Source organism: Netta rufina (genome assembly GCF_964035555.1).
Source record: "Netta rufina genome assembly, chromosome: 2".
Taxonomy (NCBI): Eukaryota; Metazoa; Chordata; class Aves; order Anseriformes; family Anatidae; genus Netta; species Netta rufina.
The window spans coordinates 47,104,855-47,121,691 of record NC_140124.1 but is presented as its reverse complement, the minus strand read 5'-3'; the positions used below and the strand labels follow the sequence as shown (position 1 = coordinate 47,121,691).

The 16,837-nt window shown below is 37.7% G+C and overlaps 1 protein-coding gene across 1 annotated transcript in view; it reads right to left on the bottom strand.

The window, feature by feature from the left end:
- The window catches only part of SLC9A3 (solute carrier family 9 member A3), a gene marked incomplete at both ends in the record, with an annotated part of 45,523 nt that extends 28,937 nt beyond the window's left edge, over positions 1-16,586 (bottom strand). The window contains one exon of the mRNA XM_084283118.1: positions 16,394-16,586. Within this exon, the coding sequence (XP_084139244.1) occupies positions 16,394-16,586 (193 nt within the window). The remainder of the gene's footprint in view (positions 1-16,393) is intronic.
- Between the last annotated feature and the right edge of the window lie 251 nt (positions 16,587-16,837).

Sequence of the window (16,837 nt, the reverse complement as noted above, 5' to 3'; positions counted from 1 at the left end):
TAGAGAAGCTCCATAAGGTATGAAGAAATCCCACAAAGGAATAGTCTACCCAAAGGGAAATCTTTCTTCTAAACATCTTCTAGCAATTGGACCCTGTCTAGCAAAAATAAATAAATAAATAAAACCAGTTACTACCTTATCTACCTATTCATATTTTCCTTACCTTTAAGAAGTGAGAATTCTATTTAAAAACTGTCTAGCTGTACCCTTCCTGCAGCTTTTTCAGCACTGTCTTCTGCAGATACAAGTTTAAAATAAAATAAAATAAAATAAAATAATGTCAGAAATCTGAAATTTATTCCAATAGCACACATGGAATAATCTGCTTTACTTTGCCTATATAATTTCACAAAGTACAGTCAAATACCAGGTAGTGAACTGATCAAGATCCTAGAAAGTCTTGGTCCGTCCTTACTATGTTTGGACTCCTTGACTAAGGAATGGGCACACTGTCTAAAATATAATCTGGAGCATATGTTTTCGAGAAGAAACTGTTTTGCCATCCCTAAAAATCATTCATCCCTGCTAACTCTCTTGCTTATGTAGCCTGCACAGAGGATCTAGGAATTTAAATTATGACCATAAGAACTAAAAGAGCTATTTGATCATGTAGCCAGGCCTTCAATACACTACATTTGAAGATCCTTATTTCAGAGATTTTTGCTCCACTTAAGCCTATGCAAAGGCATACCAGCAGCCCTCACCTCATAATTAGAGACTTTACCCTGATTTCTAGAAGAATATTCACAGCAATTTTATATCCGTTAGCCCTTGTGACAATTATATCATTTTTATTAAACATTTTTTTCCCTGGTGTTAAGTTCTTCATTTCTTGTTATATATATACGGATATAAACATATTCTCCTTCTGTTGCTTGTCTTTGTTAAACTAAGCCACTTATTTTTAGTTTCTGCTTCAGCTCTCTCTGCCTATTTCAATCTGAGTTCACCTCTGCAGACTCAGAATCATCAGAAATATAGACAGCATTTTGTATAGTCACGGTAGGAGCAGATTCAATGGCATTAATAATTTGCTATCACAGGTATAGTCAGCTATATCCTGGATTCATTATCACATTGGTGACTCACAGTCATCCTATGTTCGTCACTTCATACACATATGTACCCCTCTCATCCTCATTCACAAGCTCATGTAGAAATCCTTGTCATTAGTCACTGAGTAAAACTGCCCTTGATATTACTGTATTTTATTCACTTCTCCCTTTCTAAAGATTATATATTTTTTCTAGTTCAGTAATGAGATCTGCATTAGATGATGCCTAAGAAAACATGTCATTAGAAGCCTTCAGCAGGACACTTCACCTCTTTGTGCAGTGGTAATAAAACATAAATAAAGTAAAATAAAGTAAAATAAAGTAAAATAAAGTAAAATAAAGTAAAATAAAGTAAAATAAAGTAAAATAAAGTAAAATAAAGTAAAATAAAGTAAAGTAAAATAAAATAAAATAAAATAAAATAAAATAAAATAAAATAAAATAAAATAAAATAAAATAAAATAAAATAAAATAAAATAAAATAAAATAAACTCTAGTGACTTCTACAAATAACCTCCTTATAGTTTCATACTTTATCTTGTCCTGGCCTTGTCAACTAGGAAGGCCAACCTGGGGTGCAACAAACATGGCATTGCTAGACAGTCAAGGGAAGTGATTGTCCTGCTCTACTCTGTGCTGGTGTGGCCTCACGTTGAGGACTGCATGCAGTTTTGGTTGCCACAGTATAGAAAATATATAAAACTGTTAGAGAGTGTCCAAAGGAGGGCTACAAAGATGGTGAAGGAGGGGAGAACATATAAAGAGCAGCTGTAGTCACTTGGTTTGTTCAGTCTGGAGGACACTGAGGGGAGACTTCATTGCAGTCTACAGCTTCCTCACAAGGCGGAGTGGAGAGGCAGGAGCTGATCTCTTCCTTCTGGTGACCACTGATAGGACCTGAGGAAATGGCTTGAAGCTGCAAAAGGGGAGGGCCAGGCTGGATAGCTGGATATCACGAGAAGGTTCTTCACCGAGAGGGCGGACGAGCACTAGAACAGGCTCCCCAGGGAGGTGGTCACAGCACCAAGCCTGACAGAGTTCAAGAAGTGTTTGGATAACGCTCTCAGGCACAGTCTGATTTTTTGTGTGGTCATCTGAGGATCCAGGAGCTGGACTTCATGACCCTCGTGGGTCCCTTCCAACTCTGGATATTCTATGATTCCTTTACTCACCCTGTTACTCATCTATCCATTGTCTAGATAAATTTAAGGCCTACATCAAGAAAGAAAAAAAAAAAAAAAAAGAGGTTTTTCATTGTGTTCTGAGAGTGGTTAAGTTCAAACAAGGATTCAAAGCATAAAGGAACTGCTTTTTTCGTCTGTCCAGGAAATGTCTGAGCAGACTCCACATAGCTGAAGCTGATCATTATTACTTGTAATTGCCTTTTTAATCTTTGTCAACAGAGTACGCTCAGTATTATTTTCCTGGTCAGATGACTGATAGCATGTTTTATAGTTTTTCAGGTTCTGTTCTGTGGAGCTCTCAACATGGTAGTTTTCATCAATTTTTGAATTGTTTGTATGCAGGTAGTAGAAAGTACTTAAAGAAAAAAGGTTTTACTGATTTCTTCTAACCATGATTACTTAGACAATACCTAGGTTTTTATCAAATTTAGCCAAAATTGAAAAAGTTATTGAAATGCTTCAGTGATATTTTATAATATCTGTGTATCAAGTAACAAGTAGTAAAAGCCATTTTTGATAAAGGTCCTTGGATGCTGTCTTAAAATACACTACATGAACATGAGTATTAATACTTTTCGTACTTGATCCTGGACATATTTTTCCTAAGCAGGACACAAAGTCCTTCATATTTAACTTGTTTAGATAAACTGGTTTGAGTTTGGTTTTATCCAGCCCCTGAAAGCTTTATTTGTCACATATGTAATGACTACCATTTTAAAAGTGTATAGCATTGTAATGAGCTCATTAAATAGGAGATTTTAGGTCTCTGTTCTCTGTGGCTGAACAATTACCAAAATACATTAGCAATTAAAAGTGCAACCAACATGCAGGTCAAGGTTCCTGAGCTGATAGGTCATAGCATAACAAGATAGCCCCAAGTCAAATTCAAAGAAGTGTGTGAGTAAGCAACCATTACCATTACCATAAGCACTTAGAACATAATGAAGTTTAAGCAGTCAGGTACAGATTATCATAATTATGCCAAATAGTTCTTTTTTTTTTTTTTTTTTTAAGGAACAGTCCCAATGCAGTGCAACCGTGGTAGCATTTGGCCCTTATGGAACAGAATGGCACTAAAAGATAAATGGGAACAGTCAAAAATAATATTTCAAAATGAGAGCAAAGTACACATTAGAAAAACCTTGAGTACATGATATAAAACAGGACAGAGAAAGTATCATAAAAATGCATTTCCTATGCAAACCTTTTAGAATTAAGTTTTAAAGACAGTCTTCTTGCTCAAGTAAGTATTCCTCACAAACTAACCTCATTTAAGGGTTACTATGACTTTTCCGTGCTAAGGATGTTCTCTCTGTATGTAATATTCCATACAGAATACAAACATAAAGAAACACAGCTGAAGAATATTACATACTAGAGTTATTGTATATACAAATGAATCAAACAGGTCAGAAATAATTGCAAGTAGAATTATCAGTAATCACCTGACTAATAGGGTTGTTTTGACTCAGTAGATTGCTTGAGGTCTAACATTCCAGCTGATTTTACACTACAAATTTATGAAGTATTTTTGGAGTAAGAAAACAAAGCAGAATTTACTTTCTATTAAAGTTATATATCACAATTACTCCAGAAGTAGAATGACCTTCACTGACAGATAATGAAAGCAATTTTTCTAGCTTAATTTTTTCAAATACCAAACTATATACCAGTAACATGGGAAGAACTGACTGAAATAAATAAATGCCAAGAAATGCTGAGTTAACTCATTTCGCTCTATGAATTTTAGAAAAATGTTTCCTTTTGACCTTTACTTTAACATGATAAATGAATTAAAACAAAGGTCTCCATCTGAGAATGTTTCAGCTTTTGCTCATACAGATAAAGAACTGCAAAGAAATGGATTACTAGTAATACAAGGAAATGGTTGTTCTGGTGTCAAGATAAATTGCACAATTACCAAAGCCTGAACACACAACAGAAAAAGTTGTCCTTGATTCACTCCTATTGTTCCAGAAAAAGGAGAAGATGAAGAAATAGCTTGATGAATCCCTATTGGAGGTTGACACTGAAAATTTCCTTCTAATACAAGGACATAGTACACTTGGACAGGTACCCTCTTTGCTGGGTTAAAAACTGGCTGGATGCCCAGGCCCAGAAAGTGGTGGTGAATGGAGTGAAATCCAGCCGGTGACCAGTCATGAGTGATGTTCCCCAGGGGTTGGTGTTGTGGCCCATCCTCTTTAATACCTTTATTGATGATTTGGATGAGGGAATTGAGTGCACCCTCAGCTTGTTTGCAGAGGACATGAAATTGGGGGGAAGTGTTGTTCTGCCAGAGGGTAGGAAGGCCCTGCAGAGAGACCAGGACAGGTAGGATCAATGGGCAGAGGCCAATGGGATGAGGTTCAACATGGCTAAGTGCCAGGTCCTGTACTTTGGCCATAACAACCAGTGCTACAGGCCTGCAGCAGAGTGACTGGAAAGATATTGGTCAATGGTCACCAGAACATGAGCTGGCAGTGTGCCCAGGTGACCAAGAAGGCCAACAGCATCCTGGCTTGGATCAGAAGCAGTGTAGCCGGAAGGACTAGGGAGATGATCACCCCCCTGTACTCTGCTCTGGTGAGGCCGCACCTTGAGTGCTGTGTTCAGTTTTGGGCTCCTCACTACAAGAAGGACATCGAGGCCCTGGATCATGTCCAGAGAAGGCCTACGAAGCTGATGAAGGGTCTGGAACACAAGTCCTATGAGGAATGGCTGAGGGAACTGGGGTTGTTTAGTCTGGAGAAGAGGATGCTCAGGGTAGACCTCATTGTTCTCTACAAGTACCTGAAAGGAAGTTGTGTGAAGCTGGAGGTCAGCCTCTTCTCACAGATAACTAGCAATAGGACAAGAGGGAATAGCCTCAAGTTGTGCTGGGGGAGGTTTATTTTTGAAATTAGCAGATATTTCTTCTCGGAAAGAGTGGTCAAGTATTGGAACGAGTTGCCCAGGGAGGTGGTGGAGTCCTGGGGGGTGTTTAAGGAAAGATTAGATGTGGTGTTTAGGTACATGGTTTACTGGATGATGTTAGTAGATGGTTGGATGAGATGATCTTGGAGGTCTTTTCGAAACTTAAAGATTCCATGATTCTGTGACTTCCTGTACTTCCCCAGCACTGCTCCTAATATAGGGACTTACTGTTCTTCTCCAGCACTACATCATGTAAGGACATGGCATGCTGCCTGTTAGGAAAGACATGAAGGATGTAATTAAAGACCAAGGGCTAAGGGGAATAGCTATGAAGAGTGCTCCAAATCATAGGATAAGTAAGCACCTTTCTTTGAGCCCTGGTAGATTGCCTTGCTTCCTGACCCTCACATTTCACCATGGCAAGATTATAATTAGTACAACTGGAATAACATGGGATTACAGTAGAAGTATTCCTGGTTACAACAGAAAACTAAATAAAATTAAGGATACCCACATTTAGTACTGATGACCACCAAAAAAAACAAACAAACAAACAAAAAAAAACCACATACATCAAGAAGCTTGTCTTTAAAACTGAAAATAAACTTGATCTGAGAAAGGTAAAGAAAATATGCCTGGCTAGTTTCCACTGAAAGCAAACACTCTACTGTGGACCCAGCAAGGCTTCAAAGGGCAGTCTTATATTGGAGGAAAGATTCCAACAGCTCAATAAAACAAGAGTTTCATGATTATGACTCAGGTATAATTTCAGAAATTTACATATGTTGTTTATATATGTTGTGAATTTCGTAGATCTCAGCTTTTCTAGAGGAGATTATTTTTTTCCTAATGCTGGAATCAGTTTTAGGAGAAAACACTGCCTATTGACATAAACTGTACTGAATGATAAATAAAATGTCATGTCTTTTAGTCATATTCCTAACTAATAAGCAGTTCCCAAATTATGGAGCTGTTTACCAAGCTTCTTTCAACCCCTAGTTAGAGACACTTTGTTTTGGGGACCACAGTGTGAGCACTCTTAGTAGTGACTGTTGGCTGTTGTACTACATCAGTGGACAACATGCATAAAACATTTAGCACATGCACATATAGACAAGATTCTACTTGTCTACTTTTCAACACTTCAGGTTCCTCAATTATGTGCATGCTACACAAGGTAGTAATGGAAAAATATAGCTATAGAACATTCATCCTTACTTTTAGGTAGGTCTTTCCTGACATAAGAGTTTCATACAAAAGTTGTGTTTCTACCTATAATTCTAAGGTTTACCTTGGAGTGGTTTTAATCTTTCCTTCTAAATCACAATAAGCAGAACTTCATACTTCCTCATGCTGTTTTTACATCCTCATACTTTCAAACAGCAGCAGCATTATTGAAGTGAACATGCCTTGGAAACTACACTTTTTAATAAGGTAAACTGTGTTGTATTCCTTAGGAAAGACTGAAGCAGTAAGATGTTTTACTGAGTGCTTAAAATGAATAGTTTTATCTCAGAGTAAAAACCTTTATCTTTTCACTTAATTACCTTTTTCTTCAGTACAAACATTCAAGACTTGAAAACAAAATGTACTTCTGTTACTGAAACAGTTAGGAACATAAGGTTGTAAATAAGATTAATGTATTATATACTAATGAAGTGCCACTCCCATTCACTCCATGATGAATGTGACAGCTCTTTTTTTAGACTCTCATGTGAAGTGTAATAACCTCATCTGAGACCAGAGAATGTCTGAAAGTTGATTGAATTAACTTGTGCGGGTGTGGGCGAGGTGAATTACAAGAAATCTATCAATGATTGACTTTAATGCCATATCTATCAGACTGTGAAGAAAAAAAAAAAAAGAAAAAAAAAAAGGTGTTGTTTCAGGATTTGCTGTGGTTTTTATTTCTAATAAAGCTATTGGAAGAATGAGGAGTGCTTTTTTTTTTCTTTTTCCCTAAATATTATCCAGAAAAAAAAGTAACAAAATGATCCCTCTGTTTCCAGACACTTTTACCTCATCACAGCAATGTTAGTTTTGCAAAATTGCAGGGCATGAGTTTCAGGTTGTGTTGTGGATGCTAGACAACCACCCAAACAAATGACCTGAGTGAGCTGCCATCTTCCTTGTTTTACGTCTTTCACTCTTCTTGTCTTGAATTGTAAGAGTTTGCTACATTAGAGGTTGTGGAACACAGAAGTAGAATAAAAGTAGATATTAAAATAGAAAAACACTTTAAATTTTCTGTGACTATGGAAAAAATTGTGCTGCACCATAATTAAAAACAAACAGACAAAAAACAACAGCTGTTAGATATAATCATGCACAAATGAGCAGCAATGCACCAACTGGCAAGTATACATGTACAATCCCACTTTAAAAGGCCCAGGTAAAATTAAGATCTGTAAGATTATTGGAAACAGATAGAAAGATGGCTCTCTGATTTGAAGGAATACTTAGCACAGCACTGAAAAGAACAGAGTGATGTTGCCTATTCATTTAACCTATTAAATGTCTTGTTGGGAAAAAATAAGCCTTGCTATGCATGTTCATTTTACACCTCTAAAATGTAGTATCCTCTGAGATATACTGCAATCCACAGGCAACCATGTAGAGACACTGAATAAGTCCCCCCAAAGACAGATTTTCCAAAAGAAGAAGCTGCCCTCTTGAAGCCCTATAGAGCAGAGTCTAAAACAATAATATATTGCCAATTCCTGGTAAGAGGCTATGACTAATAGACATATTTATAGAAATGTCAGGCAGTATAAAAACATCCTTTCAATGAATGAAAAACATTAACAGAAAACCTTCTGGACTACAGCCAAATACTTATCTTCTTTATGATAACAAAGAACATAAATTAAAAATTAAGAAATTAATTAATATGCTAATTTGTTAGACATTGAATATAACGTCGTGTGTATTTTCTACTCTTTTTCATGTTCCCTCAGAGAATCACAGAATGGTTAAACTTGGAAGGATCTCTGGAGGTCATCTGGTTCAACCCCTCTGCTCAAGCAAGACCACCTGGAGCTGCTTCCCCAGGACCATGTCCAGATGACTTTTGAATAGCTCCAAGGACGGAGACTCACAACCTGTCTGGGAACTTCTGCCATTACTCAGTCTTTCAATGCACAGTAAAGAAATGCTTCCTCATGTTTAGACAGAACCTCTTGTTTTCCAGTCTGTGCCCATTATCTCTAGCACTGTCACTAGACACCACTGTGAAGAGCCTGGCTCTGTCCTCATTTCACCCTCTCTTCAGATATTTATATATGATGACAAGATGCCCCCTGAGCCTTCTCTTCTCTAGACTAAATAGTCCTAGCTCTCTCCATCTTTCCTTATAGGAGAGATGATCCAGTTCCTTGATCATCTTTGTGGTCCCACTCTGTGTTGGACTCTCTCCAATAACTCCATGTCTCTTTCTTACTGGGGAGCCAAGAACAGAGTACTTGTGGGATACCTTCACTAGTGCTGAGTAGAGGGGAAGTATCACCTCCTTTGACCTGCTTCTAGCACTTTGCCTCCTTTGTGGCAAGTGCACATTGCAAGCTCTTGTTCAGCTTGGTGTCCAGGTCCTTTTCTTCCAAGCTGTTTTCCAGCTGGGTGTCTCCCAGCTCATAATGGTGCCTGTGGTTGTTTGCAATTCTTCATGTTGAACTGCATGAGGCTCCTGTCAGCCCATTATCTCCAGCCTGCTGACTTGCCTCTGAATGGCAGCCCAACTCTCCCCCCTCAAAATCTAATTCCATCATTTTTATGCAACATACATAATAGCACTCTCATCTGTAGCTTCCATCCTGCCCCTTCTCCCACAGTGTTCTATTAGTGAATGCAGAATGACTACTTCTATTTTCAGGTATTGGAAGGAGAAAACCCACAGACTCATCTATTTAAAAACCCTGCTTTTGCATAGACCTTTCAGAATAGCTTCAGCTTTCTTCTTCCACGAACAAATATTATATATTTGTATCTTAATTAAAAGTGTTTCCACCTGAGGTCTTGTATTCCATCTTGGCTCTTTCTTGTCAGCCTGTAATTTCAGTATTTATGACTTTACAGTGCTTTACATAGCAGCCAGTTGGGTATCAAGTCACTCCTTTCATGGGGGTGAACTAAGCTGTTTTACAAAAGGAATTAAATTATTACAAAACAGCCAACCAACCATGCTCTGCAGTTTAAAAAGACTTTTAAAAGACAGTAATTCTAAATGGGTGCTAATTCTTAACTAGATAAATAATAATTAGAGCCCTTAGTTCTTTGGGACAGTAATTTAACTGAACTACTATAGAAAGATGAGCAGAACCACAATCTGCTAAAAAAAAAAAGTCTTCAATAATTTGGACACAGCACTTCACCTTGCAATAGAAAGAAGATACAGAACAACTCAGTTATCAATTATTCCATTACTTCACAGTAATTAAAACACAGTAATTAAAATAGGGGGAAAAGAAGTGTTGTGTCTCAGTTGTGGTGATGAAACTCACTGACTTCTGATAGTCTTCTGGTGATATGACTCAAAACTGGAAATACCACTTTCTTACTGCTGGATCCAAGTAGTAAATAAATCATAAATCATAATAAATGAGGATTTTCAATATCAGCTTCCCTACTAAGCATCTCTAACACACTAAACTACAAAAAAAAAAAAAAAAAAAAAAAAAAAAAAACACACAAAGGTGACCTCACAAAGCCTTTCACATGAAGAATTTTTGTATATCTAAAAGGGCTTGCTACTTGCAGTTAATACTTGCAGGCCTATGGTCTGCTGCATTACCACGAGAGATTTACAATTGCTTTGGGGTTTGGTAGACCACCCTTAGCAATAAGTGGCCATAGCTCCGAAGACAGTAAATCAATGGTTTCAACAAACCTAAAACGACGGTATTAAAAGGATTCCATTGTTCCACAGAGAATGCAAAGCACTTTGCACACAGATGCTTGAAAGTAATTGATGGCAGAGGTCTTTTCTTAGGTATGCATGCCTGAACTGTATTCGGTTCAGGGTCATTCTCAAAATGACATTGTTTTCTTATGTAACTCATACAAGTTGCCACTGTACATTTGCTATTCGGGAGATGTAATCTGAATCTTGTCGAATTATACTGTTCTGTTATCTTCTTCCTTACTCTAAATAATTAAGACATGAGACTCACAACACTTAGAGGAGAGAGAGAAGGAAAGAGGGGGGAGGAGGAAGAAGGATGTGTGTTTCAGGGAGGCAAAAAGGACAGGAAAAGGATGAATAAGGTACAAGTGTAAAATGGAAAAAAATGTGGAAATAGGCATCCATTTACAAATCATGGCTTACACAATTGTTCTTAGAACTAGAAATGCTAAGCTATTATTCTATGATGGAAATGTTCTTTTCAGCCACCTGAAATGTTGTGTAAAAAGGGTAATTCCTTAGAAGGGATTTTACACTACTTAATTTTTAGCTCACATGCATTCTAAACAGAACATTGCAAGAGGAAGTAGAGCATCTTACTTAATTGAAGGCATCCCAGTTATTTGACACTGTTGCCAGCACAAATTTATAATATTTCTATCTAATTGCTTTGCCATTTTAAGATAGCTAATGAAAGGGTATATCCAGGAAGAAAATTTATGTGCTTCCTTTAAAAGTATGACAACCTATTTCAACTTCTACTGAGATCACAATAAAGCAATCCATACATTAGAAGTTATATTTTTCCTTGCTATGTTTTTCTGGATACAGGGGAAGGTAGCCTTACTTCCTCATTCCTGTTCAAAGTCATCCACTCTCCCACCATTTCTCACACTTGCTTATCTGATCCACATTGAGCAAGCTCAGGGGGCTAAATAGACAGAAATACTAGCTCCAAAATAGAAATTATGAGTGGGGTGTTGGAGGGTGCCACAGCAGGTCACAAGCAAACCAGAAGGTTCCTAGAGTGCTCTTTCTGGATATGGGGGAAAGCAGCCAAGATCAGTCTTCCTAGTCAGAATGCAAAGTCCTTTCTCATATTATCACTTGCTTACAAAACAGCTTTTAAAAAGCTCTGCAATCATGACAAGGCCAGTAATCTGTGCTGTGCAGAGTTCTGCAATATCCTCACTATTTGAGTCTCTCACTCCATTTTCAGCTAAATATTTACAATAAAGTTCTGTTAAGCAAACTTTAACATTTCTTCCTAAAAATGGTATTTACAAGAGATGAGCACATGGAATTGCCAATGGAGGACCTATTCTCATATTTTTGATTTAATTAAAAGAATAAATCGCTTATCTAAGTAAATTAACTTTTCCCTTCCACTAAACAGCCAGGAGGAGAAATTCAGAGTCAAATGGGCTTTTGTTTTGACAATTTGCTTTAGAGGTAAGAATATTGATTTCTTTAAAGAAAATGTTGCCCTGAGAGTTTTAATTAGGTGGGTTGTTAGACCTGCATTTCACAGTTTCTTCCCTAGCCCATCCCAACATGCTTAAAATTCTCCACAGGAATGTTGGTGTTATCAAAATACTTCTTTCTCAGGTAAGTGTGAAACATACAAAGGGACCAGGACATGCAGAAACTGGAGCATTTTTACTTATTTGATCCACATTGATCAAGTTCAGGGGGCTAAATGGGCAGAAAAACTAACTCCAAAATAGAAAGGATGAGTGGAGTGTTGGAGGGTGCCATAGCAAACCAGGGGTTTCCTACGGTACTTTGATGATAGCTTCCTCTCCAAGTGATACAGAAGCCAATGAGAAGTGCTTTGCTGGACTAACTCACCAACTCACCAACAAGCAACTTTTGGGAAATTTCAAGGTCAAACGCTGCCTTGGCTGCAGTGACTATGAGATGATGAAGTTCAGGATCCCAAGGGGAGGGGCCCTGATGGGATTCGCCCAAGAATGCTGAGGGAGCTGGTAGATGCCATAGCGGGACCACTTTATCTCTCAGATGGGTACTACTAGTTGTGCAAACATGGGACAGAGTGATGAAGAAAAATTGAAACAGCATTTTCACAGTAGCAATTAGCTTAAGCTTACCAAAATGGCCAGAGATAATTACAGTGATGAGCACTCTTTGCGTAGACCTGTCCTGATTAGACCAGTGAGGTCCATAGTCTAGGTGGCAGAGGTGAAGGCAGTAAATGTTGTTATTCAGTTTTATGAATTGTTATTCAGTTTTATATGTTTTGGGTTTATTTAAATTGTTATTATTCTGGGATAAACAATTAACTGTCCTTTGGAAAAATATTATAGTAGTCCAAAGGATATAAACCATGAGTCTTATAAGTTACCCAACCTAACCACCAATGAAAATATAAATACACATTCTCTCTGCCTCCTAGCAGAAAATACTAGCATTTTGAAAATACTAGCATTAGTAGCATGTGGTGGCTATCCCCAGCTATAACATACCTCTCTCCCCTCCCCTTATTTTTATCCAAATAACTGTGGATTAAGGTATATTAAGGTATCTTCTATGTTTCTGTTTACTAAATGATTATTTTCAAGTAATTTTGAAGTAATCTACCAAAGATCTACTAAAGATACAAAGAAATAGGAGAGTACATTAAGTGAACTAAAAAAGCTTGTGCAAGGCTGGTCAGTATGTATACATCTTTAATCTTAAATTAGAACTATACTGAAAAGTATGTCAATTAAAAGAATCTTACATTCCGTAACATCGTAGTTACAGTAGGAAAAAACCTAGTCTATAATATGAACACATACATGTACCTATGTGTGTCTGGTTTTCTTTCATTACTATTGCTTGTTCCATTTGGAGAACTGAGGTACAAGTATGTGGATGCCTAGTGGAAGAAGTCCACTGGGAGGGTTCTCAGATGAACCTCATGTACCTTCTTCATGAAGATAAGATATTTTTCAGACTTAGCTTTACAGATTTAAGTTGTTTATTGGCCTTATCCCATAAGGATACTCATTTGTAGTGATAAGAAAGCCTATCAAAAGAGGAAATAAAGATAATTAGGTGGAACACTGTGTACCTTAGAATAGTGCTGTAACATTTCAAATGAAGATGGTCAAATCAAATCAATTATAATATGCAAAACAGTACAATGTGATATATCAGAAGTTTTGTACTAGTAACACAAAAATTAGTTGATTTCCTGTAGTGCATGAAAGCCAACAGTATGAAGACTGTTCTTCCAGTTTTATTTGTGGCAATACTTAAGATTCATTCTTCACACGAAAATTATAAAAAGGGAAACAAGAATACATCTTCTTTCACACCAAACCCAGAACACTCAGGACTTTTTTGTGTATTTGATATGCTTATGAGATTTCACATAAAATAGTTTCTGATGCAGAACACTTTGACAGCACTAAATTTACTTTCTGTACACCACAGGAATAACAAGTCCCAGAAGAGCCACAAGTATTTATTATTAAAGGAGCCCTCCATCAAGCCTTATAGCATTATAAAGTTAACCATTCCTTTTAGGGAAAATGAAACAAAAGAAACAGAAAATTTGAGATTATTGTAATGCAGACAAAGGCAAAGTATTCTCATATTCCTTTCACCCCCAGTTTGCAATTCCCAGAAGACTTTTTGCTAACCCAATTGCCAGTCAGCACTTCACCAGTAATGTATCTCTCTCATCCTCTGTAGCCATGGAGATGTGAGCTTTCATGTATAAGAACTACTCCCCCTACTGAAATATCCAGAACAAAAACAGCATTTTAACTCCACTACGTTTGCCCTCCTTCAGGTAATAAATCAAGAGACACAGAGGCAGACATTCTATATTTTCTTCCCCAGCTCTTTTCTGTCTGCTTTTTAAATTTATAGATCTTCTTGGTCCTGCATAACATTTTTGACCTTCAAAATCTTGTGATAAATTTCTGGCATACTTTCTAGAATCCTTGACACACCCAGGCAAGTAAAAGGCCGACAGATTTTGATTTCCCTTTCTCATTGACTTATATGAACAATTTTATACTTTCTGCATCAATCAGCTGTTGAGCAGTGAGCGTACATTTCTGATCATCTGCATCTTATTTGTGACTGGGGGGGAAATCAGGGTCATTCATAGGCCCTCAATGGAATACAGCAGTTGTCCACTGCTTCTTCAAAGACAATGTACAAGGCTGTACAGACTTGTAATTACAAATGTGAAAAAAAAAAAAAAAAAAAGAAAAAAAAAAGAGTATGAGGCTTGAGAGTTTGGGGAGGGAAAATGATGGATACACTACTTACTAGTAAATAACATGCTCTGTTTAACTATGAAATAAATGCAAATAATTTAAAAATAAAACTAGCAACATTCAGCTTCTGAACTCCAAGAACACTTAGTGCTTTATCAAGCACTTATAGGCATACTGAGGATTTCACAGTAAAATGGCTCATCTTAATCCAGGCTAATCATAATCCAGGCCATTGCAATTTAAATATAGAACAATCTAACAGTCCTGTTAGCTGCATTGGGTTTCTGCCACAGAACTGCTACAGCTGTGCAGGACTAATGTTATTCTGTGTAACTTTGTTATATATAGAAAGCAGCAAAACATTAATAACACAGAGAGCAAATGCTAATTTAGAAGAGTATCTCAAAAAGAAGGTTCAAACAAACAACCTGTGTATTAGCTTAATTAGCACAAATTTACAGTGACTCAACAATGTCACTAGTTTTTCCTGTATCTGGTTCCCCCAGTTTTCTACTTGGTATAACCAATCAGTAAGAGTCAATTAAATCAAAGCTGTATTTTTATGTAATCTAGATAATGTAGCAATCATCTGTAATATTTGATAGGTGTAATTCAACAGTGATTCAAATGAGGATATTTGGCTTATGTGTATATGGGTAAGCAACAGAAACCTAAGATGCAAGTATCACTAAAAAAATGCTTAACAATAGGGCCTTTACATAACTTTTTCTTCATTTTAAAAAAAGTTTCTTTTGGGTTTATTTGGATGTGGACACAGCATTTTCCATCCAAGCCTGACTGCATTTAGCTTATGCTCTACAGCATACCTGACCTGTTTATATCTTTCATTCTGTGTGATTTGCAAAATCTATGGTATATAATTCTGGTATCTCAGATTAGTATTAACAATACAAGTACAGTAAATTAGCATGATTTTCAGCTGATCTTGCTTTCTGAGTTGAGAATTATTTTAGGAATTATTTACTGAAACTTGAAAATGACAGTGAAAGTATCAGCCAAACTGACAGTGGTCTAGTTTTAGATACAAAAGATAAATGGCCTTTGACCAGTGATTGGACCCAACAGAATGACATGAAACTGCATGAGGGGATATTCACACTGGATAATAGAAACAGGTGAGAGTGTGGATGGGCACTGGAACAGGTTCCCCAGGGGAGTGGTCACAGCACCAAGCCTGACAGAGTTCAAGAAGCACTTGGACACCACTCTCAGACATATGGTTTAATTTTTAGGTAGTAATGTGTGGAGCCAGGAGTTGGAGTCAATGATCCTTGTGGGTCGCTTCCAACTCCAGATAGTCTATGATTCTGTGACTGAAGATAACAGCATCATGTAAATAAAATATGTTCCAATTAGCCACTTTTCCAGTTCAGCAAACAACACTGTTAGTATAAGATTGCTTTTGGAGCTCTTCCAGTGTACAGAACACAAGAGTTACACAATTCATATAAATTTACTCATACTACATTTGAATTAGTCTACATCCTTGCTTTTCAATTACTCTATTTTCTTGAAGAAAATTATAAGTATTCTAAGGTTTCTATTGCAACAGATGACCTGATAATAGCTGATAATAAACTTTCTTATTCTCTTTCACTACTTCAACAATGCTCCGCAAAACAGAGAAAGTTACGCCCATACGTGGGATTTACAGTCTTTGTTTGTGATGACAATAGCTAATACAACTACCAATTAAAATTAGGAGGATAGCATATTGTCAACTGGAATAGGCATTGTATAAGCAGTTAGGCTCTATTCTTGTTTCATGTCTGTAAAAAGTTTTTCCCGAGAGCAACAGTAATGCAAGGTTTCAAAGCATGCAAGGATTTGCAAGGAGTCAGATACAGAAGCCAGAGTCCTAGGCATTGAAAATGAACTACTTCACCGACTGGGAAAGGTGAAAATTACACTGCTAAGCACTATGTTCAGGCAGTATTATGAAATCAGAGCAGAGTACAGTAAACCCCCTGCAAAGGGCTGAGTGGACTTATGATAAACTTTCTTCATTTACACTGGTGGTAGATGGGAAAAAGGGGAAGGAGGAGGACGTATGCATTAATTAATATATAACGTGGGACTCACCGATTTTGGCCAAGCTGGCCACAAGGATCCAGAGAATAATGACATAAGTGTCCTTGACGTGATCCCATTTGAAAGAGACGATCTCAAAGCTGGTCTGGTTGTGTTTTGGAGGGCTTTCTGAGCTTCTCTCTCCTAGCGCCGCTGGGAGAGCCATGAGCCCAAGGAGCAACCCCACACTAGATACCTGTCTCATCTCCAAGTCACACAACAAAATCCCGTTTCCTCTTCCCGGAGAAATCCCGCCTCTTCGGAGGTCCTTGTGGGCGAGGTCCTTGTGGGAGAGGTCCTTGTCTCCCCCCCAGAGAAGCTGTCGCAGGGACTGCGGAGCGGGGGACACCGGTGCGTTGAGCCCGCAGCGGCGCGGGTGCTCCCCGGCCACCGGCCGGCTCGGGTCCTGCTCAGCGAGGAGTGGCCAAGGAGGGGTCAGGGGCTCCGTGCATAGGC